This window comes from Moschus berezovskii, chromosome 6 (genome assembly GCF_049115385.1).
Source record: "Moschus berezovskii isolate FMDL1 chromosome 6, NW_MosBer_1.0, whole genome shotgun sequence".
NCBI lineage: Eukaryota > Metazoa > Chordata > Mammalia > Artiodactyla > Moschidae > Moschus > Moschus berezovskii.
Window position 1 is genome coordinate 11,184,718 of NC_142465.1, and position 27,766 is coordinate 11,212,483.

General features: G+C 35.7%; 1 protein-coding gene across 6 annotated transcripts in view; it reads left to right on the forward strand.

The window, feature by feature from the left end:
- Nucleotides 1-27,766, forward strand: part of NAV3 (neuron navigator 3) — a 915,819-nt gene that overhangs the window by 817,138 nt on the left and 70,915 nt on the right. For 3 of the 6 annotated variants that reach the window (XM_088836814.1, XM_088836815.1, XM_088836817.1), the window contains 6 exons: nucleotides 758-1,246; nucleotides 6,720-6,880; nucleotides 12,951-13,139; nucleotides 15,845-15,897; nucleotides 24,620-24,643; nucleotides 27,091-27,168. In XM_088836814.1, the coding sequence (XP_088692940.1) occupies nucleotides 758-1,246; nucleotides 6,720-6,880; nucleotides 12,951-13,139; nucleotides 15,845-15,897; nucleotides 24,620-24,643; nucleotides 27,091-27,168 (994 nt within the window). Of the gene's footprint in view, nucleotides 1-757; nucleotides 1,247-5,283; nucleotides 5,326-6,719; nucleotides 6,881-12,950; nucleotides 13,140-15,844; nucleotides 15,898-24,619; nucleotides 24,644-27,090; nucleotides 27,169-27,766 lie in introns of all 6 variants that reach the window. The other 3 variants (XM_055394051.2, XM_088836813.1, XM_088836816.1) reach the window with 2 other exon arrangements.

Genomic DNA, 27,766 nt, shown 5'->3' on the forward strand with positions numbered 1-27,766 from the left:
TCACACTTTATTTCCATATTTACATAAATTCAATTATATCATCTGCTTCATTTACAAAACTAAAATGTTTTCTGAAGAAACTCCAACATCTAACTTAGCACCAACCATGTTTCAAACCACTATTATAAATATGTATTTGAATAGCACTGGCAACTGACATCTGACCCTTTGGTCTTTCTTGGGGAAACTACAGACATACTGACATGTTGCCGACAGTACCCAATATTGTTTCTAACCATCTCCTCTCTGACAGTCACTTAGGCCCCCAGCCATACTACACAGCCTCCTAAACTTTGCCTTAAGCATTCCTTCTAGATTTTGAATAAGCTGACAACATGAAGGAAAAAAAGAAAAGAAAAATAATTTCATATTATATACCGAATGCATAGAAGTTGTTTCATTATAATGGTTCTATAAGTACGTAGCAAGTATGTGCAAACTACTTAATTTTGCGAAAACCTCTCATGATCACTTAACTACGGAAACCAGGGATTTAATGTTTGGCTTACCCTTCCTTCTTTGTGGCCCACATCCCCCTGTCAACGGGATGGCAGCCCAGTACCAGTTTACCCCTACAGCAGTATGAGAGAGAGAGATTAGGAAGTTCAAGCTTATCAAGTTCAATAACATAGAGACAGGAAGTGCTCAGTGGCCTGTCCACCAGAGCACACTTGGCTCTGTGTACTATAGCCCTAAGTATTAAATGTGGATGTTAGTTTCTCGGAACAACTGAAGTTGTTATTTGTTTTTCTTTTAGGTTGTTTGGTGCCAAGGCAGGTGGCAAACCTGCCCCCGCACCTAATACCGAGGGTGTGAAACCCTCCTCTGTAATGTCCAGTCCTAGTACCACATTAGCGCGGCAAGGCAGTCTGGAGTCGCCGTCGTCTGGTACGGGCAGCCTGGGCAGTGCTGGTGGGCTCAGTGGCAGCAGCAGCCCTCTCTTCAATAAACCCTCAGACCTCACTGCAGATGTTATAAGCTTAAGCCAGTCATTGGCGTCCAGCCCAGCATCGGTTCACTCTTTCACATCAGGTGGTCTCGTGTGGGCTGCCAATCTGAGCAGTTCCTCTGCTGGCAGCAAGGACACTCCGAGTTACCAGTCCATGACTAGCCTCCATACGAGCTCTGAGTCCATTGACCTCCCCCTCAGCCACCATGGCTCCCTGTCTGGACTGACCACAGGCACTCACGAGGTGCAGAGCCTGCTCATGAGAACTGGTAGTGTGAGATCTACTCTCTCAGAAAGGTGAGCTCTCCTGGAGGCCTTGCTGAAGTCCTCACCTCCCTCCTCCCCACACTGTACCTACCCCTCCCCTGCATTCAGTTTTGTTTTTTTTTTCATTTCAGTGAGAGTGCCACTTTGCAAAGGGATGTCGGATTGTTGATACTGGGCCTTTTATTTGGTGTTACTACCATATTTGCAGAAGGTGAAACCATTAAGGATCCATAAAAAATTGACTAGTTAGTTTCTTGGTATTGCATACATATACACCCACTAGCCAATTTAAATAAAATTCAAAGCATGTTTTTGTGTATTGAATGATGTTTTCTCAAGATACAATAATGATTTAGCTTTAGCTCCAGGACAACACAGCTCCTGAGGATGATTTAAGCATATTTAAAGATCAAATCTAAATGGATTCTACAAATATGCTCAGAGTAAAATGTTCAGTGGGCTTTATTAGCATTTCTTTGGAAAAATAGCAAATGGATAGCTAGGAATCCTAGTTGAATTGGAAAAAAAAAAAGATCAGTTGTCAGATATGAATTCTTAGACAGAATTACAACTCTAGTGACATTTTTATTATGCCCTTTTTAAACTACATTGCAACATATTTCTCATTGATTTAATTAATTACTGTTTTCCTTTAAACTTAAAATGACCATACTAAGGCATTCCTTTACCTAATATACTTACGAGAAAGCATCTCTGTTGGCTAAGAAGGCTCTGGATTCTCCTTCCTAAAAAATCCTTTCTCAGATATTTTGGTACTGATTCTTTTCCCCAGGAATGTGTCTTAAACCTGCCTGGTTTTCCCTGATGAACTTAATGCTGTTTGTTTCTTGGTACACCTAAAGCTTTCATAATGCCCTTGGCTGTATATCTTAATTGTGTTATTTGTGAAAGTGCCACAGGTTACTGAAAATGCCTGATAACTTTCACAAACTTGTATTCAGTCTGTTGTTGATGATGACATATCACCTCAAACATGGCACACTGCAAATAGGTTATTATTTGTTAACAATACTCACCTTCCCAAATACTGATTATTTTTATCATGAATATGACTACAAGTTGACCATTTAGCCATCAACCCATTTCTTTGGCATTCATACATTAAAACACAGGAAAGTGGTCAAGTAATTATTTGTAACCAAGTAACTCTCAAATAAATCTAGTTGATAATATTGATGAGTTTTATAGCTGCAATATAAATGCAATATTAATATTTTACTTTGATCTGTATTCTAGCAGAAGTCAGTATATATATATATATATATATATATAACTATGGAAATACACTGACAAATATACAGTTAGACGGGGGAGCCTGGTGGGCTTCCATCTATGGGGTCACACAGAGTCGGACACGACTGAAGTGACTTAGCAGCAGCAGCAGCATTCTCTTTAAACAAATCTTCTTTTTGAACTTAGTTTTCAGACTTCAAATAGACCAGTTTTACAGATGGATGTGTTCTGGTATAAATAGATAAATAATTTTTCTAAACTAAATCTTAAAACTAATTTTGAAGAGGTGAAATTTTTACCTTTTATTCTTAGTAAGATAAATTCATGACTATTAAACTGTGAAAAAGCAAATTATCTTCATAGTTACGGTATACAATATAAACATCAACTAGTTTCTTCCAATAAATTACTTGATTGAAATAATTTTTGATATAAGAAGTTGTACTTTTTTTTCTTGTGAACAAAATTGAAAGCAACAGCAATTCATTCTAATCCTTTAAAGTACACCCAAGAGCTATATGATCCCTTGAAGAGAAAATTAGATCCTATCAGAGATCCTGGCTTAATTACAATAGTCCACATAATGTTGGGAACACTAAGGAAGCCAAACATTTAGCCACGACAGCATGTGGTCCACTGGAGAAGGGAATGGCAAACCACTTCAGTATACTTGCCTTGAGAACCCCATGAATAGTATGAAAAGGCAAAATTATAGGATACTGAATGAGGAAGTCCCCGGGTCGGTAGGTGCCCAGTATGCTACTGGAGGGAGAGGGAGGCCTGGCGTGCTGTGATTCATGGGGTCGCAAAGAGTCGGACACGACTGAGCCACTGAACTGAACTGAACAGAAAATGTGCCAAAGTCTAAATATTTTAGACAAAGTAATTAGAAAGATAGAGAGGTATGTAAGTTAATGACTTTCCTGTTGATCTATAATTTCAGAAGACTTTATTGATATTTACTATTCTAATACTATTAAATAGCTTTTCATATAGATTTTAATTTTGGTCTAAATTTCTAATTAAATTATCATAAATTATTTAAAATTTCACAATTTTCTCCTCTAACTGTTCTAGATCAGAGCAGCCTTTGACTGTAATTAGTTCACATTTGTTTTGTACATGTTGTTTTTTGTGACCAAACCAAACCTTAAAAAATTTAAAGTTGTAGCCAACTTTAAAAACGTCTGGCTTGTTTTTTACTGTCAGATCTAGCTGATCTACTGTAGCCATCCTGTACCGCATTTACTAGCTTCAGACAAACAGTGCCTGCCCACTTCAGACTGTTAGTTAAAATTTCTACTTCATTTATTCTCATTGCCCTCTTGGCTCCTGCAGGCATGAGTTTTTAGCCTTTCAGCGTTTGTGAAAAGTATCTATATTATAAAATCATTAATATCCAGATTCAAACAGATATTTCTACTTAAAATTTTAACTTATATTGGTAAACTTATTTTCTGATTTTCCTTTCATTAAATTCTCTGTACAATACAAACATATAATGTTTACACAGTTAATAACATGGGCAAAACAATGCCTATTTTCACTGTTCTCTGTGATGTTAAAATTTAATAAATTCATACATATGAAAGAGATCATCTTTAAAATAGCTTACAACGATATCAATGCTTCAGCATGTTGTAGTGTATATTTAGACTACTCTTGTAGTTGTTCAGTATGATTCCTTTTTGTTGTACTAAAAATACAGATGTACTAAGAATACATCTAGAGTCAAGATACATACTAGAATTGGCCGCTACATAATTGTGTGATTACCCTATTTGGACATTCCCAGTACATAAAAGAAGATTATGCCTTTGGATGCTTTCTATTTCAGTGCTAATTAATGGAGTACCCATAGAAGAAAACATTTTAGCTTTGATTTTTAGTGATTAAATTTCAAGTCATTGTGTTGGCATTCATGTTATATCATCCTCATGTGCATATCCTGTGTATTCAATTTTGCCTATTTGAAGTTTAATGAAGGAGAGATATCATTCTGCAAATTCAAATTAATTTTATTATTTGGTTATCCATATGCCAGAGATTATAACAGAAATTCCTAGACTTGTCCCACTTAATTCTTGACACCCTCTTCCTCTATTTTGGGAGGCCACTTCTCATTTTCTCCAGACACATTCTTTTTTCCCTTTTTAGGACCAATTGAGAATTCTTTAAAATAGACACTGAAAACTCATAGCCTTTTAAACATCCAATTTATAATTCGAAAAGATAGCATAGTTTAATTGTATTAAAATATTTAAATAAATGATGCTAGAAGGATTATATTTCAAGCAGATATATATTTCTCTTCTTTTTCTGTGAATAGGAATATATCTACCTTTATTTTTACTAAAGATCATTTAAATACAAAAAAATAAGTATTGAAAGGGGATTTATTACCTCTCTGTCTGTTGGATCATGCCACTTTAACTTAGGCAGAGATCTTTCTCATTCCTCCTCTATGATTCTCTTACATGTGAAATCATAGCAGAAATCTAGTCATTTGCATGGGGAAGGAAAACCTACCATAACACTAGGAAAATAGAATCTAGAGAAGAAGTATGTTAATATATAATTTAATCTGTTTTCAAATAGACTTGTCACTAAGTTATCATTGAATGTGTTACAACAGTGAAATCCAGTCTCCTTTGGTTGGCCTTTTCCAATGAGTTAAGCATTAAATATGTTTTTACAAAAAAAGAAAACCTTATTTTGTGTAACAGATTTCAAACAGAGTCATTTATGTTGGATGTATAATTTGGAGGGTTTTTTTTACATTATGTCCTTAGGGGTTTTCTTTGTTTTAACAGCATGCAGCTTGACAGAAATACACTACCCAAAAAGGGACTAAGGTATATATTTCTCTCAGCACAACCGCTGCCTTTCTCTGTTGTTACGTAAGCTCTGTGTGCTGTCTCTCCACCTCTTTCTTTCTTTCTTTGCAAAGAAGCACCTGACATCAAGGATCAACTCACTCTTAATCCTGATGTTTTCTCTGGCCTGAGGAGTCGGTGAGATGGCCCTCAGGTAGAAGTTTTTGTAGAGGCTGAAACTCAGTAAATTAAATGTGATGTAAAAGACATTATTTGGGGGGGCAGCAATTTTAATAGAGTTCAGAACTCACTTCTGAAGAATAAAATCAGTTTCCCTAATGTTTGTATCTTGGAGACATATGCCTACAAAAGCCTCTACCCCTATAGTCTATACCTGTGGCCAATGAATGTTGAAAGATTGAAGGATGCTCTAATTTGAATCAAAGCAAAATTATTTTCATCATCAGAGGACAAATAGTGTAATTAAGGGATAATTTTTAAGGAATCCTTTTGGTAAAAACTCAGAAGAGCTTTCTTTTTTTCTGTTTTTCAGAAGTGCTGATATCTATCACATCAGTACAGACATAAAGTAGTCTAGTATTACATAATACTATCAAAATAATTATTAAGTTCATAAAAAATATAAAATGAAAATTTAATGCATGGCCATCTTTTACTGTATGCTTTTATCTTATGGGAAGATATGGAATGAACTATTACTAGAGATATGACACTATATGAACATGATAAGTTGCTATTTGGAACTAAGAATTTACTTAACTCTGGCGAAAGTGAATACTGGCCTATTATATCTTTATCTATTATACTCCTCCTTTCCAGTTTCTTAGCAAGAGCAAACAGTTTGCAAATATTCCATTTTGAGATTTTGTTCCAGAAATTTATTTTCCAATAAAGGAAGCTTATTTCTCTTTCCATTAAAAAAAAAAAAAATCCAGACATGGTGTCAAGTGGCATTTTTAACCAAATAAGTGTTTTCCCTTTCCTTTAAAAGATCTGTCAGTTTGTGTTCTGTTTCCTGTGTCTTATTGTGACCATCCCTCCAATTCCTTTGGCTTCTGGCCAGCTACTGTCTACCATATTTACTTTGTGTTTTCACCCTCTTCACACCCTTCTAAACACCATGCTTTTGTGCCCTTCTCAATTAACCCGGCTGTCTGCTTGTTGCTTATGATTTTCAACCACATATCTCACAGGAACGTAATTTTCTTTTCAAAATCCTTTTTTTTTTTTCCTGTGAGATTCAAACAGATGGTGTCAAATCATCTGGAAGAACTAAGCAATTATAATTAGATTCAATCTGTTTGAGAATGTTGTTCAGTCTGAATAGTAAGCTCCTCTCAATTGTTTTCTCGTCCTGATATTGCCTTGCCCTTGCAGATGTGCTGAAGTGTCTTAGCTGTGCTGTTTTGCAGATACACCCCATCATCTCGGCAGGCCAACCAAGAAGAAGGCAAAGAGTGGTTACGCTCGCATTCTACAGGAGGGCTGCAGGATACTGGCAACCAGTCACCCCTGGTGTCCCCTTCTGCCATGTCATCTTCTGCAACAGGAAAATATCATTTTTCCAACTTGGGTAAAATCTTCTAAAGCATCAGTTTCATCTTGTTCCTTTTACCACCTACTCTCCCAGGGACCGTGGCATACGTTCACAAGGATTGCCCATTTAAAGAGGAGATGGACACCTTAACATTACTTTATATTTGTACATTTACAATCCCCAAAATAATTCCCAAGCATTATGCAGTTTATTTCTCATGACAACCAGTTGACATAGTTAATACTGTTGTTATTTTATATTCTGAGATCCAGAGGCAAAAAGAGATTTTTTTGACTTTAAAAAAAAATCACCAATCTTAAGGGGCAAAGATAGTAACTGATGCCAGAACACCTGACCTTAAGCCTAGAAGTTTTCTCAGAGTCCTCTTAGAAACCAGTAAAACCCCTCCTTCTTTTCTGTTTAAATTTTTTAATCCTTATAAGAAAATTAATTATCATTTTGTAAAAAAAATGAAATAGAAATAATAAGAAGAAAAATATCATTCCATGACTCCATAGTCACATCTTCATTTTAAAGTTAAAACTCCTTAAAATGCATATGAGAATTCCTATTAAGATAATACCCTGTGAACATTTTTGGATGAAGGCAATGAAAAGAAATGATTATTTGAACCACTGGATTACTTTGTGTTTAGTATAACTTTTACAAAATATAAAATTGTTTGTACAAATATCACAGAAAACACACGGTAAAGTGACAAAATAATGAAAGCCTAAATATGCCAGTTATCACTGAACAGATCCATTGCTTTTAAAAATAGATGTCTCTTCTATAAAGTCATGTATAAAATAGTCGCATTAATATTTTCATGAGCTTTTTTTTGTAACGATAGACCAACAGAATGTCCAAATTCTTTAATAATTTGGACTTTTCAACTTTCCTCCCTGTTGGGATAGTAAAGGCTATTTCCCTTCTATTATAACTGTTCTGCTATAGAGAACAGAGATTACAACAATGAAAAACGTTATTTAGGTTATCGTTCTATATGTACTAGTGAACATATAACCAACACCAAGTTTTTATTGATGAGCCTACACAGTGATGAGATTTCTTTGTCTCATAATGGCAAAGGATGGTAAAATTTTTATTTTGAGTTGTAGTTACAAAACGCAACAGGAAGCTTAAAACTTTGATTTCAAACAATGAAATGGAAATGTTTTTGTAGAGTCATAGACGTATGAAACAAAATGTGATATTGTATAGTATTGAAATCAAACCCATGTCACCTAGTTTGCTGAATTTGCTGGGTATCTCACGGCTCCCTCCTGTCAGTCTTTTCATTAACTGACATTAATCTGAGTATGTGAATCCTTACGCCATTATTTTTCCGTTATTATTCTGATTCAATCTATCCCATTTTTTGTTGAGAAGGAAAAAACTCACTACTCACTGTGTGTGATATTAGCAGTCATTTAACTTCAATTTTCTCACCTTGAATAGATTCGTAATACCTAGGTTATATTGTAAGGAATGACTAACCTATGCACAGAGACGAGAGAGAGTGTCAGAGTTGGTAGACTCTGCTACGTCATCATTTTTATTGGAAAGAGATGTCTTATGCTAGCAGAGAATTGCAGTAGGTTTCAAATAGATCTTACTGTCTCTACTTTCGTACATCTCAAAGTGTTCGCTGAGGGGGACTTATGAAGAAAGATCTTCCCGTACATGCCCACACACTTTTATGTGCCTACCCATATTTTGTAAGTGGGTATGTGGATTCATATCAGATATGCTGTATTATTTTACAAGAGAAAAAAAAATAACTAGTTTCAAAACCATGGAAATTGCTCTTAAAGACTTTTGGTTGTGTTTCCAGACCACTGGAACTTACATTTATTAGGCAAGAGAGCAGATACTATTAAAATGCAATCATAAGTTAAAATTATTTTATTATTAAATTTTAAAAATACATCAAATGTAACTCTATAACTTGAATATGGATAGCATTGTTCTACATTTTACTTTAGTAATCACTTGTTTTCAATTTGACCATTTTTTTTAATAATCAGTAAGATAAGTGATTATTACAAACACTTAGGAGTTGCAGTAACCATGTTTTTTATTCTTACCCACTAAAATATTAATATTGTATATAAAATTTTTAGAAATATTACTGTAAAAATCGCATGTAATAAACATTAGAAATTTAAGTTCACTACTATTATGTCATTATTAGCAGACTACTGTGAGCTATTGCTGAAGTCAACTCTGGTTTGTATGTGGTTTCTGGCATGATAGCTATAATAGAAATCATTCCTCCCTAAGAGAGCAATGCAGAATATAACTTACATAAACAAATTATTATTGGATGCAATCTTATTTACTATTGGTCACAGTCCTTGTGAGGCATCCCATAACCTAGTGAGACATTGTCATAGTCCCGTGGGTGATGACAGTTGCTCAGATTCTTTTTCACCTTGCCTCAAGGGTTATCGTGTAGAAGCCTTACTATCAATGTGTCACTTTTAAAGTCTATATATTAGACAGACGGTAAAGAATCTGTCTCCAATGCGGGAGACCTGGCATCAATCCCTGGAGAAGGAAATGGCCTGTATACTCCACACCAGTATTCCGGCCTGGAGAATTCCGTGGACAGAGGAGCCTGGCAAGCTACTGTCCATGGGGTTGCAAAGAGTCAGACACGATTGAGTGACTTTCATTTTCACTTTTGCATAGAGTGATGTTTAAACACGTTTGTATGGGAAGTTTCTTTGCATTTACTCCCAAAGGTCCCTACACCTTGAATGCCATTCTACTCCCTCTCCATATTCACCCTTAAGCCATTCAGGATTAAGCCTTCTATACTCAAGGAAGAGTAGAATCTCACAGTTGGAAGAAGCCTACATCTGATTCAGTTGTGATTCTATTATGCAAGTTCCTGTGACAGCTCTAGCTTCTGTAAACCCACCAATGACAACCTACCTATACCTAGATATATTCCACTTTTAAAGTTCTTTAAATGATCAAATAAACATTTTCTGAATCTCCACCTAATTCCCAGTTATATTCCCAAATTCAACAAAGTAAACGTAGATTGCATATGACAACTCTTATAGGGAAAATATCATGGACTAACGTGTCTACGGCAGCAAAGTCTGGGGTCACTTGCTGTATTTAAAAACCCACTCCATTTGTCTGTCAGTTCCTGTTCTCCTCAGATCATCACAAATCGACATATAAATTAATAAAAGCAGTGATGTTAGTAATCATACTATATTGTGTGTCAATACAATTTAAGGCAAAGCCAGTAGCCCTCTTTTTCCATAATATCTTGTCACATATATATCTCGCTTATTAGAAATATTTACATGTTTCCTGGCTTTAAATGGATCTGAGAGGCTATATATTCTGCCTTTTTTTTTTTTAATTTATGGAGAAACTGAAGGGTAGATATGGAAAAAGTTGCCTAAAGCAAGTGGAAAGCAAAGCTACCACTAGATGCCCTGTACTAATTTGTGTCCCATTACAGAAATTCTCTGTCCATTGTACTTTTGTCTTCTATTACATAGCTTTTATCTGTCTCTTTTATGTTATCAATTTCTCTACCTTTCAATTACCTTCTGTAGTGGTCACTCTTGAAGCCAGAGATCTTGCTGTATTGATCTTTCTATTCAACCACAGTAACAAAAAAAGCAAACCTGCCATAGATTTAACTTAATTGAACATTCTTAAATAGAATGAATAGGTTTTCAATTGAGAACCTATCAGAAATGCTTATAAATGTACACTATTCCTTTTATTTTTAAAATATAAAGCACCGTTTCATGACTATTTCCAAGTGAACATGCATGCAGCTTTCATTCTAGTCAAGACAAGGACATCGTCAACACCTCAGAAATTCCCTTCCACCCATCTAGCAACCCAGCCACAATCCATACCTTCCCCCAAAGCTAGCTACTATCCTTAACATCATTTTTTAAAATCAGAGTGTAATTGCTTTAAAACGCTGTTAGTTTCTGCTGCACAACCTAGTGAGTCAATTATATGTGTACATGCACCCCTCCCCCTTGAGCCTTCCTCCTAGTCACCCCATCCCACCCCACTAGGTCACCAGAGCCCTGAGCTGAGCTCTGTCCTCTGCAGCAACTTTCCCCGCTAGCTATTTACACCTGGTAGTGTATCTATTATGGAGAAGGCAATGGCAAGCCACTCCAGTACTCTTCCGTAGAAAATCCCATGGACGGAGGAGCCTGGTGGGCTGCAGTCCATGGAGTCGCTACAAGTCAGACATGACTGAGCGACTTCGCTTTCACTTTCATACATTGGAGAAGGAAATGGCAACCCACTCCAGTGTTCTTGCCTGGAGAATCCCAGGGACGGGGGAGCCTGGTGGGCTGCCGTCTATGGGGTCGCACAGAGTCGGACACGACTGAAGTGACTTAGCAGCAGCGTGTCTGTGCCAGGGCCACTCTCTCAGTCCGTCCCTCCTCCGCACTGCAGACCATTCCTTTTAAATCTGTCCCAGTCCTCATTACTATTTCACTTTGAATGAGCAAAGTGTTAGGCTTTGAAATTAGTAAGAAGACTTTACCTGGGTATATCTGCAAACATTTTGTAAGAATTTGCACAAAGTCAGTGAATGAGGTGTGTTTCTAACCTCTCTCTATATATGTATTAAAATAATACACTTGCGAATGTATTCATTTAGCAAAAAGTGAATTCATACTCTGAGCCTAAGATAGTAAGATTTACTCCAGTCCAGACGCCTTAAACACATGCATTCAAGTCTAGAGTGTCCTTTGGGGTATCTGTTGGTTGTCTTTAGCAATCACTGACTTGTCACTGCTGACTGAAGGAATGGACCTGAAAGATCCTTCTTTAACTTTTGCTCTCTCACTCTCCTTTCTTTTTTGTCCCCTTCTTTCCACCCTTTCTTCCCTTCTTCCAGTGGACTGGGGACTTTGCAAATCCAAAGTTTCTTTCTTTCATTATTATATGTCACATATGCACACATAGATATAATTCTAAGTCTTAAGTTACTTTTCTTGCTCTTATTTTACTTCAATTCACAACTAGCTCTATCAGAGTTGTTCTGTGCATTGATTCATTTATACCTGTGAAATATCCATCATAGTACCTGGCAAATAGGGGACAGTCTTCTAAAGTTACCTCATAATATATATGTCCCATATTTTACATTGCTCTGAGATCCAGCAATTACATTAAGAAATGTAGTGCCTATGTCAAAGAAAAAAAATAGCAAGTTTTGAAATTTTATCAGACCGGTTCTAAGCCAAAGACATAAATTCCCCAAGATTTTGAAAATACTCAGCCATTCTTTTCATATCTTAAGGGTCTCCTGTCTGCTTCCTCATATGTCTATAACAACCTGTATTTCTTAATTATGAGCATTTATGATAAATATATCTTAATTTTTCTGTTTTGCTTTTATTCCAGATTTAAAGCAATACTGTTTTCCAGTTCAGTCAACCACATATTTCTTTAAATTGATGACAGTCAATTGGCCTAAAAACTTGAATGATATCAGGACTATTTGTCAATAGGCACTGGGTTAATAAATTCATGTTTCAAATTACAGACTTAAGGTATTGCTTGAGAAATACAAGTTGGTGACTTTTGACAGTCTCACTGTGACATTCTCATCTTAGATACAGTTGAAGGTAGTTTTAAGTAATTACCTTCACAATGAGATGTGGATAACCATGTACCTTATATTATATTTCATTTTTATTTTTCTTTATTACAACCTAACTCTGATGATAGTGATGGTTCTGATTATGAACTGACAAAAATTTAGAACTCAAACTGACTGAAAGTCTTTGGTTGGAAGCTTCATACACATTTTCCTAGAAAATTTAGATTTCTTTTTCGCTAAAAATAAATGTTCAGATTCTAGGAAGACAATTTTTTCTTCATAATGGGCAGCAGGAAATACCATATTATTTCTAGGAAAAAACGGTAGAGGTGACTTGATGGTTTTGTTTAATATTGCTTTAGAAATTGACATACTGCTTGCCATGAATGTACTAGAAAAAAGAGGGACTGCACTGTAACTGCTATTGAAAATTTCAGAGGCAAACTTCCAAGCCCCGGAATAATGGGCTGTGTGCACTTTGTTTTTCAGTGAGCCCAACCAATCTTTCTCAGTTTAACCTTCCTGGGCCCAGCATGATGCGCTCAAACAGCATCCCAGCCCAAGACTCGTCCTTTGATCTCTATGACGACTCCCAGCTTTGTGGGAGTGCCACGTCTCTGGAGGAGAGGCCACGGGCCATCAGTCACTCAGGCTCATTCAGGGACAGCATGGAAGAAGGTAGGCATGGGGGAAATAAGGATGAAGCTGGTTAACTCAGACCTGGAAGCTATCCCATCACTCACGTCCAAAGGATGCCTTCAAGAGTAGATCTAGTAGGGTAGTTCCATTTTGGGAGCCCTGGGGCTTGAAGACATTTTAGCCTGCAGTACCTTCTATTTCTTTATGCATTTGGAAACATGACAGAAATAGTTTAGATTAATACTTGGCTATAGAATAGTTCAGAATAAATCTGGTGTTCTCCTACACAAACCTGGGCGATTTTAGAGACTATTTAGTTTGCCAAATATCAAAGTGAAATTTGTTTGACACGTTGGTTAAAAACCATAAAAGATACATAAACCAGAAAAAATTCTCATATGAAACAACCACATGCTGCCAACTTTTATTCTCAGAAACTCCCTCTGGTGTTAGTTTTTATTATCATATCATTTAAGAATTCATAGTACACCTACATTTTGCTTTATATTTCCTTTATCCGTTACATTAAAATTCTCACCTGACCTAATAAATGTCTTTTATAGTTGTAAAATTCTATATGAACACTATATAACAAATACTCTTTGAAATACTCAGGAGGCTAAATTGATTTTTGACTGTATATAATTTTCTAAACTGTATAACCTCAAATGTCAAATTTGATAATAATATTTAAGAGATTTTCCTCTTTGATTTAATGAATGATTTTTAAATGCTCACACAAGAAAATTTTGACACACATTTTATAAAGCACTTTTGTACACCCATGGTGGATTTATGTCAATGTATGGCAAAACCAATACAATAATGTAAAGTAAAAAAAATAAATAAATAAAAGAAAACTAAAAAAAAAAAGATATAAAAAAAAATAAAGAATAAAACAAAGGATTGGGGGCGGGAGGAGAAGGGGATGACAGAGAATGAGATGGCTGGATGGCATCACCGATTCAATGGACATGAGTTTCAGTGAATTCCGGGAGCTGGTGATGGACAGGGAGGCCTGGCGTGCTGTGATTCATGGGGTCACAAAGAGTCGGACACAACTGAGCTGAACTGAACTGAAACATAGAAGTCCAAGTTGCTTAGAATAAAATCAGAGGCAGTCAGCTATACTATCCTGGGCCTTAGTAAGTTTCAGTAACAGAAAAGACTCTAGATCTTGAAACATACTGGTCATCTGTCTATTTGTGGTATAAACTTGAGAAAGTTTCATGACTTTGTTAGGTCCGATTTCTGTGTCTGTAATTTCTAAGGATGAAAGCACAGTAAAGAGCAATTCTGTTCCTTTATTTTTCCCCTTCCTACCTTCTTATTTAAAAACATCTTCTGACTAAAATTGAGGCAGCTGTGAAAACTGACTTCTGGTCTTCAGGTCATCATTGTAGTATGTTTATTTACCAGGCTATTACTAAATCAGTTGACCGCAGTTGCCACTGCCTTTTGGGGTATTGACCAGACCACTTACTTCACTGTGAAAGATAGTGAATTCTATCCTGAGAGCCTCCTGATAGCTGCAGATGTAGAAAAAATATAACAAATCTGAATTGTAAAGTCATTGCATTTCTAAAATGTTTCTATCTCTCTCTTCACAGATAGGCCTTTTATAATACTGGAGAAATGATGTGCCAAACACACTCATGGCTTTCTGTGGTGCTTCACTGGCAGAATACCATTTATATGCTTGGAAATTCTGGCCTTCCTTTATGTGGATAAATAGTCTGACCTTGTATCTCTCAAATTCATCTCTTTATTATCATTTCAGCTGCCTTCCTAGACCTCTCCAGACCAGTTGTGAGCACCCCCAGGTGCTTTCTTAGTGCCCAGGACATTGCTCTCGATAGTGTTTATATGACCCCATTGTGATTTTTTTTTAGTTACATATATTTCTATTTCTTTTTGAGCCCTGAGAATTGTGACATTCAATTTTATAATCCCAGCATCTAGCAAGGGCCTGTCACATTGTGTGTACTCAACTAGTGTTTCTTTAATGGATGAATAAGAAGAAATAACTATATATTATCCCATAATGAAAAAAGGAAGAACTTTTCTACAAGTATAATTAAGCACAATTGTATCCGCCTTTGAGCTTAATGCCTTGGACTTGCAGAAGTAACAAATCATTCTGTTAACTGATCAAGGTGATATTTTTGTACACCTCCCCAAAAGACAGTATAAAATTTCCACTCTTAATTTCTAAGAGACACCACCTTGAAATAAGTACTTTTCTATTACTAAAATTATGAAGAAACCATACTTCATTTAAATGAGTGTAATAAGCTCATCACAGATAATGTTGAAATGGCTTATTTCCCTGAACATATATGGAGAAAAATACTGAAAACCAACCTTTGTTGTATAAAAACTGAAATAGAATAAAATACATAAAAATTTTTTATAAGTTTACACATTCGTAGTACCTTAAGATGCCCTTGATTTTCTGATTAATTATTATGTGAGAGCTTACTCTGGTTTGCAATATGTGCATGGCATACTAGAAGGGCTTGCATTTGTCGATTCTCTGTATATGGAGGAAGTACTTTAGGGGAACGGTATGGGACCTTTCCATGGCTCAACATTTGGATCTCTAAAAATTAACAGCAGGCTTGTCCTCAGATTCTTATGTTATTTTTATTTGCTTAACCACCTATTCTTCATTTTTCAGTAAAGGCCTGGTGGTTCTTAACAGACATCATTATTTTACTCTTGTTCTTTTTTGCTTTCTTCAGTTCACGGCTCTTCACTGTCATTGGTCTCCAGCACTTCTTCTCTTTACTCCACGGTAAGTGTTGACTGTAAAGAAAAACTTTTTGCCTTTGCCCACCTTTGTTAAATAGGTTGACATTTACACAGAAGTTCCACAGTGACATAAAGGTGTACTCTAAGCTCTTGCATATCTGGTAAGGAGGCAGGTACTCTACCAATTCTTCTATAACGCACTTGTATTTGTAATCATTGAGTGCATGAAAAACTGAATTCGTAAAACCTGATGGTTTATGACTCAAAACCCTTAAAACCATGTACTATTCTTCATTATAACTTTATTATACTGACCACTTCTCTTTGTTTGGTTCTCTGACTGGTAATTGTTCTATGGTATTTGCTTCATTTTCTTTTTTTTTTTATTTTTTAAGTTCATTTTTTGAGAAGATTGTATTAAGGGGTAAAAGCCTAAAAGGCTTAATGAATTTTTAAACTAAATCTTCTTAAAGAGGATGATTTTTAAAACTTAATTTCTTCAGAGAGAATCTCCAGTATATCAACTTATTTTTCCTGTGTGTGAAATATATTTTGTTTTTGCAAGTGTAAGTTTTCTTCCCAGTTACTATAATTCCATCCTTTTCTAAAAATCAGTCTACAGGGAGTTATGTTTTACAAAAAACTTCCTTCATCCTAGGTATATTTTGGTTTATGAATCTCACTGAGGCTTGAACACTATGACTAATTCATATTAAAAGTTCATGAAAAGTTTAAAAGCCTCAGCTGTCACTAAGTAATTAAACAGTAAGGGCAATCCTGATTTTTTCACTCATTTTCATTAGTTCAAAGATTATGGCCCTCTTACATATTTATTGCTTTAGAAAGTTCCTCAAGATCAAACTATCATTGGCAGAGGCAATATTTTTCTTATTTTTCCTTTTAATGACTAAAATTGTCAATAGATCTAAGAATAATGAAATTACTGTTAGTGTTTAGATAAATCTACTGTTTGGGGCAAATGGAGAAAGAAGTGAGAAATGTTAAAATGCATTGGAAAAAGCAAAAACAAAAAAATATGTTAAGGTGTAGTATTCCTCCTGTTGGGCCAATGCACTGCTTGAGGGGAGGTCTATTCTGAATTAAACCCTTGCAGTTGAAGTCTCTCTGTAACGTCAAAGGTGCAATTATACAGAAGCAGTCATATCTTAAATTATACAGAAGCAGTCTTTGGATGAGAAACCACCTTCATGTAGCCTGAGACAAACTCAAGGAAAAAAAACAGCATGAGTTGAGGAAAAGCAGATGGCTAATTAGTATACACAAGTCTAATAGACCTTTCTGTGATAATAAAAATACTCTATACCTGTACTAGATAATATAGTAACTTGTAGTCACACATGGCTATCGAGTATTTGAAGTTTATATGGTATGACAAAGGGAATGAATTTTTAATTTTGCATACTATAAATTTGGGCTTCCCTGGTGGCTCAGATGGTAAAGAATCTACCTGTCAATGCAGGAGACGTGGGTTCCATCCCTGGTTCAGAAAGATCCTCTGGAGGAGGAAATTGCTGCCCACTCTAGTATTCTTACCTGGGAAATCCCACAGACAGAGGAACTGGAGAGGATAAAATCCATGGGGTTGCAAAAGAGTCAGGCACAACTTAGCGACTAAACAAAAACAACTTTAAATTTATATAGACACATGTTCCTCTGGCTACTATGTTGGATATTATAGGTTTACAGGAATAGATGTCAAAATAGTAAGGGTAAATTAGAAAGTATAATGGCAAGTATTGCATTAAGAGTACAATGTGAAATAGGAAGAGATGAAAATAAAGAGACTATGCACACACGTTTATGTGATAAAATAGATGCTCATGTTAAGTGTGAAAAGAATGGATTAGGTGATCAAAACATTAGAAGGTGATATTATTCAGAATTGAGGAAATTTAAATAGCTTTACTGGAAATGATGGAAATTATATACTTGTACTGACAACCTTAGGCAATTCAGATAAATGCATGTTTAGTGGAGTAATGAAGAGAAAACTCCAGATGATGAGTCACTGTGTCGCCATTGCTCCATTACCATGCACTGAGATTTAACTGGCAATGAAAAGGTATCTGTGAAAGCGTTTCTCAAACCAGGAAGTGAAAAATCAATTTATCATTTTTTTCCATGCCTCCTTAAGGACTGTGGATAAAGATCAGTTGATTTACATTTTTGACATCAGAAAAGTTGCTCAATTTCTTTGGACTATACCTGTAAAATATGTTGGCAAAGAGCAGCCAGATCTATCCGGTCTGTTCAAGGGACTTCTGCAATTATTAGAGAAGAGGGTCATTCTATACCAGTGATTAGAAAAGAACTGTAAACTTCATGGGAGCACCATTGAAATCATAGTCTTTGTGAATTGCATCTTTTGAAATTATACCATGTGCAAGTAACACAATTGTGCATGATATTCCTTCATAAAATAATTAAAGAGTTCCCTGACAATCCAGTGGTTAAGACTCCACACTTCCACTGCCAAAGGCCTGGATTCAGTTCCTGATTGGAGGACCAAGATCCTCTTAACCAAGCTATATGACCAAAAAAGAAAAAATTCTTTAAGAAGATTGTTAGACACTTTGTTTTATTAGGCAATATACTGTTCTTAGGAACCATGGATAGAAACAATCTTTGACACCATCATTTATACAATTTATGGGTTTATATTAAACTAACAAAGATGACATTTGCCTGTCAAATTACAAGTACAATAAATCCAACTGAAAGGATTCTTTCTTCACATACAACTTTTGAAGTCTCTACAAAATCACTGAAGATGGTGACTGCAGCCATAAAATTAAAAGATGCTTACTCCTTGGAAGGAGAGTTATAACCAACCTAGATAGCATATTAAAAAGCAGAGACATTACTTTGCCAACAAAGGTCCGTCTAGTCAAGGCTATGGTTTTTCCAGTGGTTATGTATGGATGTGAGAGTTGGACTGTGAAGAAAGCTGAACGCCGAAGAATTGATGCTTTTGAACTGTGGTGTTGGAGAAGACTCTTGAGAGTCCCTTGGACTGCAAGGAGATCCAACCAGTCCATCCTAAAGGAGATCAATCCTGGGTATTCATTGGAAGGACTGATGCTGAAACTGAAATTCCAATACTTTGGCCACCTGATATGAAGAGTTGACTCATTGGAAAAGACCCTGATGCTGGGAGGGATTGGGGACAGGAGTAGAAGGGGATGCCAGAGGATGAGATGACTCAATGGACATGAGTTTGAGTGAACTCCGGGAATTGGTGATGGACAGGGAGGCCTGGCGTGCTGCGATTCATGGGGTCACAAAGAGTCGGACACGACTGAGCGACTGAACTGACTGACTAACCAATTATAATTTGGTGAAATTTTCAAAAGTATCTTGTTATAAAGCTGAGTAAATCATCTTTCAGAGTTTTTGAGCAGAAAGATCCAGGGAGATTATAAACTGGTTGAAAAATAACAGACTCAGTCTGCCTTGCCAAGCTGTTACCCTTGGCAAACTTTGGGTTTGTGTGTTTGTTTTTAATTCCCAGCCAACACCATGAAATATGGAGTTTTACATGAAAATTCTAAGTTCCTTTTGAAAGTAAGTGGAATATCTAACAACATGGAGATGAAATTCTTCCAGGTTTAGACGTGCTAAGTTGTTTCAATCGTGTCCAACTCTGCGACTCCATGGACTGTAGCTTGCCAGACTCTTCTGTCCATGGGATTTTCCAGGCAAGAATACAGGAATGGCTTGCCATTTCCTTCTCCTGGGGATCTTCCTGACCCAAGGATCGAACTCACATCTCTTATGTCTCCCTCATAGGCATAGGCAGGAAGTCTTTACCACTAGTGTTTACAGCATCACCCCTTTAAGATGTTAGTGTGATCTCAGACAAGACCCAGCCTCCACCGATTCTTCTGTTGCTGACACTGAAGCTGAGTTTGCATTGTTAGTTATTATTGTGCTTTTGCATTTCTTGAAGAAAAGAAATAAATCTGTAGTATCCATATCTTTATGAAAAGTGGGGGCAAATAGCCTAGGAAGGTTGTGTGATTTTTCTTTTTAATACCCAGGGCACATTTTATTCTTTATGTGTCTAGTTCTATTAAATATTAAAATTTTTGATCTTTGCAATAGATGTTTTCTGAGTGGCTGTACATTAAAAATTGTATTGAACTGGTTTTGTACTTTTAATCTACTTTGTATTGATTTAATAAGAGTGAGGGCTGTGTTAGTTCTTTGTGGATCCCTTCAGCATATTTCCTAACACACAGCTAATAATAAAGCAAATATTAATTAATTAATATATTTGAAAGGATGAGTGAATGGCCAAGAAAGGCTTGCAGAATAAAGAAACATCTAATATATTTTTATTTAGGCAAGATGTTTTGTACTGTTTACTGTCCTTGAGGACATTGAGCCAGCTTCAAAACCATTATTTACTACTGAGAAGTAATCATATTTCATCATATGTCATCAATCCATACCTAACCCACCAAAAGAAATATAATATTAATAATCTGGCTTATTGCTTCCACTTTATGGTAACAGCTACAAAGTATTGCTAACCAAAGCATATGAAATAAAGCAAAGATTAAAGAAAAAGTTCTGAAAAGTCAGCAAACAAAATGATTCTATACAGTATGCATATACATATATATATAATTAGGAGCCCCTGGTGGCTCGGATGGTAAGGAGTCTGCCTGCAGTGTGGGAGATCCAGGTTCGATCCCTGTGTCGGGAAGACCCAGGAAGATCCTGTGTTGGGAAGATCCCCTGGAGAAGGCAATGGCAACCCACTCCAGTATTCTTGCCTAGAGGATCCCATGGATGGAAGAGCCTGGTGGGCTGCAGTCCATGGGGTTGCAAAGAGTCTGTCACAACTGAATGACTTCACTTTCACTTATATATAATTAATATTTAATAGTTATGCATGTAGTTAATGTATGTAACTTATTCAGGGTTTTTTTATTAATAATAAAAATGTGATGAATTTCTTTTTAGACTATTTTTGTAAATAACATTCAGTGCTCTTTTAAACATGCAGAAACTAATTGAGCATCAGTTCTGTATAATCCTCAGTTCAGTTCAGTCACTTAGTCATGTCCAACTCTTTGCGACCCCATGAATCACAGCAAAGCAGGATTTGGACAGAATAAACTTGCAGTAAATATTCAAAATACCAGGGAAACCAAATAGGGTTAATCACACCATATATGTCAAGGCAAACAACTTCCAACTTTCTGTCTATGAAACTGTCTTAAAATTCCAATATATGTCTGATTCAAAAATCAAACTATATGAAACCTTGAAATTATTATAATTTTAAAATATTGAATCTTTACTTAAAGATTCACTTCACTTTAAAATAAATTTGAGATGTAAAACATTAAAGCTTTATTTCAGTGATTATTTTTAAAAACAGTTTTGCTATAAAGGCTATTGGGATTCTATTAGGTAACTACTCTTTAATTAACCACTATCTTACTAAATATTCAGTTCAGTTCAGTGACTCAGTTGTGTCCTACTCTTTGCGACCACATGGACTGCAGCACGCCAGGCCTCCCTGTCCCTTAGCAACTCCCAGAGTTTACTCAAACTCATGTCCATTGAGTCAGTGATGCCATCCAACCATCTCATCTTCTGTCATCCCCTTCCCTTCCTGCCTTCAATCTTTCCTAGCATCAGGGTCTTTTCCAATGAGTCAGTTCTTCACATCAGGTGTTTCAGAAGTTTCAGTTTCAGCATCAGTCCCTCCAATGAATATTCAGGACTGGTTTCCTTTGGGATGGACTGGTTTGATCTCCTTGCAGTCCAAGGGACTCTCAAGAGTTTTCTCCAACACAGTTCAAGAGCATCAGTTCTTCAGCACTCAGCTCTCTTTAAGTCCAAGTCTCAAATCCATACATAACTACTGGAAAAACCATAGCTTTGACTAGATGGACCTTTGTTGGCGAAATGATGTCTCTGCTTTTTAATATGCTGCCTAGGTTGGTCAAAACTTTCTTCCTTTTAATTTCATGGCTGCAGTCGCCATAATCAGTGATTTTGGAGCCCCCCAAAAATAACTTGTCACTGTTTCCATTGTTTCCCCATCTATTTGCCATGAAGTGATGGGACCAGATGCCATGATCTTGGTTTTCTAGATCTTGAGTTTTAAGCCAACTTTTTCACTCTCCTCTTTCACTTTCATCAAGAGGCTCTTTAATTCTTCTTCGCTTTCTGCCATAAGGGTGGTGTCATCTGTATATCTGAGGTTATTGGTATTTCTTCTGGCAATCTTGATTCCAGGTTGTGCTTCTTCCAGCCCAGCATTTCTCATGATGTATTCTGCATATAAGTTAAATTAGCAGGGTGACAATATACAGCCATGACATACTCCTTTTCCAATTTGGAACCAGTCTGTTTTTCCATGTCCAGTTCTAACTGTTGCTTCCTGACCTGCATACAGGTTTCTCAAGAGGCAGCTCAGGTGGTCTGGTATTCCCATCTCTTAAAGAACTTCCCACAATTTGTTGTGATACACACAAAAGCTTTGGCATAGTCAATAAAGCAGAAGTAGACGTTTCTCGTAACTGTCTTCCTTTCTCGATGATCCAACAGATGTTGGCAATTTGATCTCTTGTTCCTCTGCCTTTTTTAAATCCAGCTTGAACATCTGGAAGTTCACGGTTCATGTATTATTGAAGCCTGGCTTGGAGAATTTTGAGCATGACTTTACTAATGTGTGAGATGAGTGCAGTTGTGAGGTAGTTTGAGCATTCTTTGGCATTGCCTTTCCTTGGGACTGGAGTGAAAACTGACTTTTCCTGTCCCATGGCCACTGCTGAGTTTCCCAAATTTGCTGGCATATTGAGTGTAGCACTTTCACAGCATCAACTTTTAGGATTTGAAATAGCTCAGCTGGAATTCCATCGCCTCTGCTATCTTTGTTCATAGTGATGCTTCCTAAGGCCCACTTGACTTCACATTCCAGCATGTCTGGCTCTAGGTGAGTGATCACACCATTGTGATTATCTGGGTCATGAAGATCTTTTTTGTATAGTTCTTCTGTGTATTCTTGCCACCTCTTCTTAATATCTTCTGCTTCTGTTAGGTCCATACCATTTCTGTCCTGTATTGTGCCCATCTTTGCATGAAATGTTCCCTTGGTATCTCTGATTTTCTTGAAGACATCTCTAGTCTTTCCCATTCTATTGTTTTCCTCTATTTCTTTGCATTGATTTCTGAGAAAGTCTTTCTTAACTTTCCTTGCTATTCTTTGGAACTCTGCATTCAAATGGATATATCTTTCCTTTTCTCCTTTGCTTTTCACTTCTGTTCTTTTCACAGCTATTTGTAAGGCTTCCTTAGACAACCATTTTGCCTTTTTGCCTTTCTTTTTTCTTGGGGATGGTCTTGATCCCTGCTTCCTCTAGAACGCCACAAACCTCCATGCATAGTTCTTCAGGCACTCTATCAGATCTAATCCCCTGAACCTCTTTGTCATTTCCACTGTATGATTGTAAGGGATTTGATTTAGGTCATACCTGAACGGTCTAGTGGTTTTCCCTATTTTCTTCAATTTAAGTCTGAATTTGACAATAAGGAGTTCATGATCTGAGTCACAGTCATCTCCTGGTCTTTTTAATATCTACCCCAGTATATTGCTAACTATACATATTTTTAAGACTAGAGAAAATATATAAATGAACAAAACCCCGTTTAAAAGAGGTGCTTATGCATAAAAAAATATCCTGAGAGTTGTTTTACTTTGCTTCATTTTATGTTTTCTGGAGAAATGAAAGAATTAAAAAGTGGTTCATGTAGTTCTGCATCAGTTAATCAGGAAGTGTCACAAAAAGAGATAGGAGGTAAGAGATTGTTTTCAGCCTTGGAGCTGTCAAAGCAGTGAACAGACTTGTAATGTTCAGCAATATTATGCATTCTCCAGCTTTTTTCAGATTGAGGGAGCTTCCGAAGTATAATGGCACATGTAACTCATTGTCTGGTATTTTTGCAGCCCCGTGAGAAGAAGAAAAATAGAGCTAGGAGTTTTCTACAGCTGAGGCCAAAACACCCTTTGAGGTCCTACAACAGTGCTTATATCCAGCATCTATAGAGCCTGTGTTTGCCAACCAGTTTTTTCACCACTTCACCATTGGGTGTTTTACCGTCTTTCTGACTTGCAGCCCAATAAGCTTATTTAATGATCATTAGGAAAAGTAAACTAAATAGTAACTAATATGCTGATTTTCTGTGGTTGTCAGTAAAGGTAACTGTTTTACCTGCAGTTGTATTTGGCATTCTTTATGATTTATAAATCACAGAATAAAATTCCGACTCCTAGGTCTTGGCTAAAAATCTCTATGATTTCATGGAGTACAAATTTCCTAAAATCTGTATGAAAAAAAAATCTACTCTATTACTCTTTTTTGCACTTACTTTTTTCAAAATATAATTTTATAACTTTTGTTTGTGTTATTTGTGGTCTGGATCTTAGGGTAGCACCATCTTTTAATTCTACACTTTTAAAGATTTAAAGACACAGTATATATCCATCAGTCAAATAACCTATGTTTTCAAAATACCATATGGTCTATATATAAATAAATATAATTTGCAGTTCTACAGTTTCTACTTTTACTATTAATTTATTTAATATATTTTTTTATTCTTATGTTAGACCAAAATAACATTTTAAATTACACGGTATATTTATTGTATTCTTTTTACTTGTGAAATGAATTGACGCTCATTATTTATAGTTAAATTCCTTTTCCTTTTATCTTTTACAGGCTGAAGAAAAGGCTCATTCAGAGGTAACAACCTAGCAGCATTTTTAGTTGACTATTCTAGATTACATTTAGGATGAAATGAGTAGTTCTACCACCAGAGGGCTCTGTGATACAACCCATAACTCCAACACTGCTGATTGAGGTGACCCAGCAATGATAAATAATCTTGGATATTTCCTCTTACAAGAAAGTGAAACTTAAGAACTTAAGTTTTTAGAAGCAAACTCTCTTCTCACATTCTAGCTTGGAGTCTTAACTCAGCACCTATTAAGTTGTCTCTAGTATTAATCACTTAAAAATCTTTGATGAATGAATAAATGTGTAGTCTCTTCCCCCACTGCTGCAAGACTAAGCACATAGGATTATGGCAAGTATTACATCTGAGGCATGAGACCTCCACAGTGCAGTTTACCAGCATCTCAGTCCATCTATTATTTGGCCCCAGTACTTTTCTGCTTCTAATCACTTGATGTCTACTGCAGTATGTTATTCTAATCACACATCACAAGTATTTCATTACAATCACATACAAATCAGATTGCAACTTGGAAAGAACATTCTTTTTCTTTCCCTTTGTTTGAGAGTTATCCTTCCAAGGAGAGCAGAGGGACTTTAATTAGGCCTTTATTCACCATGTGCTAATGACTATTTGATTGGTTTTACCCTGAGCAAAGAAAAATGCATTGGCAGTAGCCTTTGCAAAGTAACTCTTCCCTTTGAAATTTTATTTTATCCATCTTCTAAAGTTTGTACTATTTTACTTTATTTACAATAAAATATATTTTATTTTCTATATATATTACAATAAAATATTGAGAAAGTGTAAATTATACCAATTTTATTTGTACAATTGCTAGGCCAAAGAGTAAATCCGATTTTGAAAAACCTAAACTGTTTATATATGGGGACATGGCAAAGCTTCCTACAATGATCGTAATATATGCAGCTACTAAGGCAGACAGGTACCACATCTATTTGCCATATTAATTATCCACCTCCACTTTAATTATTTATACCCATAGTGGATCATTTTCTTTAATGATTTACATTAGTTTCAGGTTTCTTGTATTCTTAATTTTAAAGGAAATATAATCAGGTAATAGAGAATATTAATTTGAGAAGTGTTCTTTGGACTTTGTACTATTTTAAGAATAAAATAGATGCCTCTTAGAGCTATTTGTGCTCATCATCATTTGAATGAACCCAAATTCTCTTTGGATCTGGATGTGTCTTTTTTAAAGTACAGGAGTCAAATGGAATCACATCTGCTGAAATTATATAAATATTCCCGTCTCTATTCCCAGTTTAAAATTTAGTTCTTATCTAGAATCTTTGAATATTGACCACCATTTCTTCTCTACAAAAATCTAGTGAGTAGGAAAAAATAGGCACTTAATGAGCTATATCAAGAATGTTCTTTCAAACTAAGACAGTGTCTTAAAAGTCCAACTACAACAATCGCAACTTGTTTTTGAAGAAATGAAAATCATCAGAGTAGAATGTTTGGCATCTAAGTAATTAAAATCCCTTGAGACCAAAAGTGTACTTGTAAACTTAGTCTTAGATTCTTGTAAACATTTTAACCTTACTAATCACTGTTTATATTTCATGGCATCATGAGAAATGCAGATTAAACTGTGGAAAGTACTGAAGCTTTTAAAAATGATACATACTCTCACTTTTTTTTGGTTCAATTTATTTGAGTATGGAGTAAACCAAAAAAGGAAAACATTTTAGCATATTTTTGTTATTGGTTTATCTAGCCATTTACACAGTCTTCTGATTTTTCCCCTTTTTTTCCAAACTATGGATAATCTATAAAGCGATTCTTTTTGGAGCTCATAGTAACTCACTGAATAAAAGACATTATAATAAATATTTGAGAAGGCTTCTCTAAGTGTTAGTAATGAAAACTCCAGCCAACAAAATTATTTTCATGTATGAAATCATTAAACTTTGAATTGTAGCCAACTTTCAGTGACTGTAGGAATATTCTACAGCTTATTAGTACTTGCCAAAATATAGGAAATAAAAATAAACATACAAAAATGGATAGAAAAGGAAAAAGACCCAGAAAATATATATGTGTATTTAATTTTAAAAAAGAAACACTTCTATTACCATAAATTTCTAGAGGTAGAAGGACCAATAGAAAAAGTGAACTGATTCTGGATTCAAATAGCAATGGCAAATAAGCATTGAAGCAAACGGCAAATGAACAAAAAAGCATCCTTTAATGTGCCGATTCGAACTTGAGTTGTGAACATAGTCACTTGTCTTTCTTTTTTATAGGTGGCATTTAATTGTTACTGAGTAGCCAGTTTTCACATTTCTTTAAGTTTTGGAAATTGTTGCTGATACAGTGGTGTTAGAATGAACTAATTACAGTGTTTGCTTTTTTGGACTAAATTTTTAGTTTTAAGTTAAAATCTACTACCATATTGATTTGATTTTTTTTAAATTACATTCAGCAAATCCATAAACTACGAAGAGAGCTGGTTGCATCACAAGAAAAAGTTGCCACCCTCACATCTCAACTTTCAGCAAATGTAAGTCACTTTTAATTTTTTTGACATATTAAAACAGATGTTTATATAGCAAATGGCATAATTTTAGCAACAGGCTCACAAACATTAGATGTCCAAATGATACAGACTTAAGTCTCTAAATCAGGGAACTGTGCACACTGAATCATAACATCTAAATCCAAGTTTATGAGGAGTCAGAATGTGGTTAAAATGGCTTTAGTCTCTTGGTAAGATTGGAATATTGGTAACATCTAGAAAGGTTATTTCTTTTCTTATTTCTTATTTTTATCATTCTCCATACATAAGACTTCCTTAAGCCCCAAAACAGTGAGCGGTTGACAGTGACTGACCATGGAAGATAAAAAGTTCATGCACGCTGACTCCTTCAGCACAATTTATTGAACAATTAATGAAGCATCCAATTAATTCTCAAAAATTAGATTGGTCTGAGTTTGAGTATCTTAGCTATATTGTAAATGAGCTATAGTTCTCTGAAAAACCGTGGTAGCCTTCTCATAGTTTAAGGAGCCGAAGACAGCAAAAAAGATGGTGATAAAGACTACCGCTGATACTGACATTCCCTGAAGACCTTTCCGTGTGCCAAGGAGCACTCAGAGTA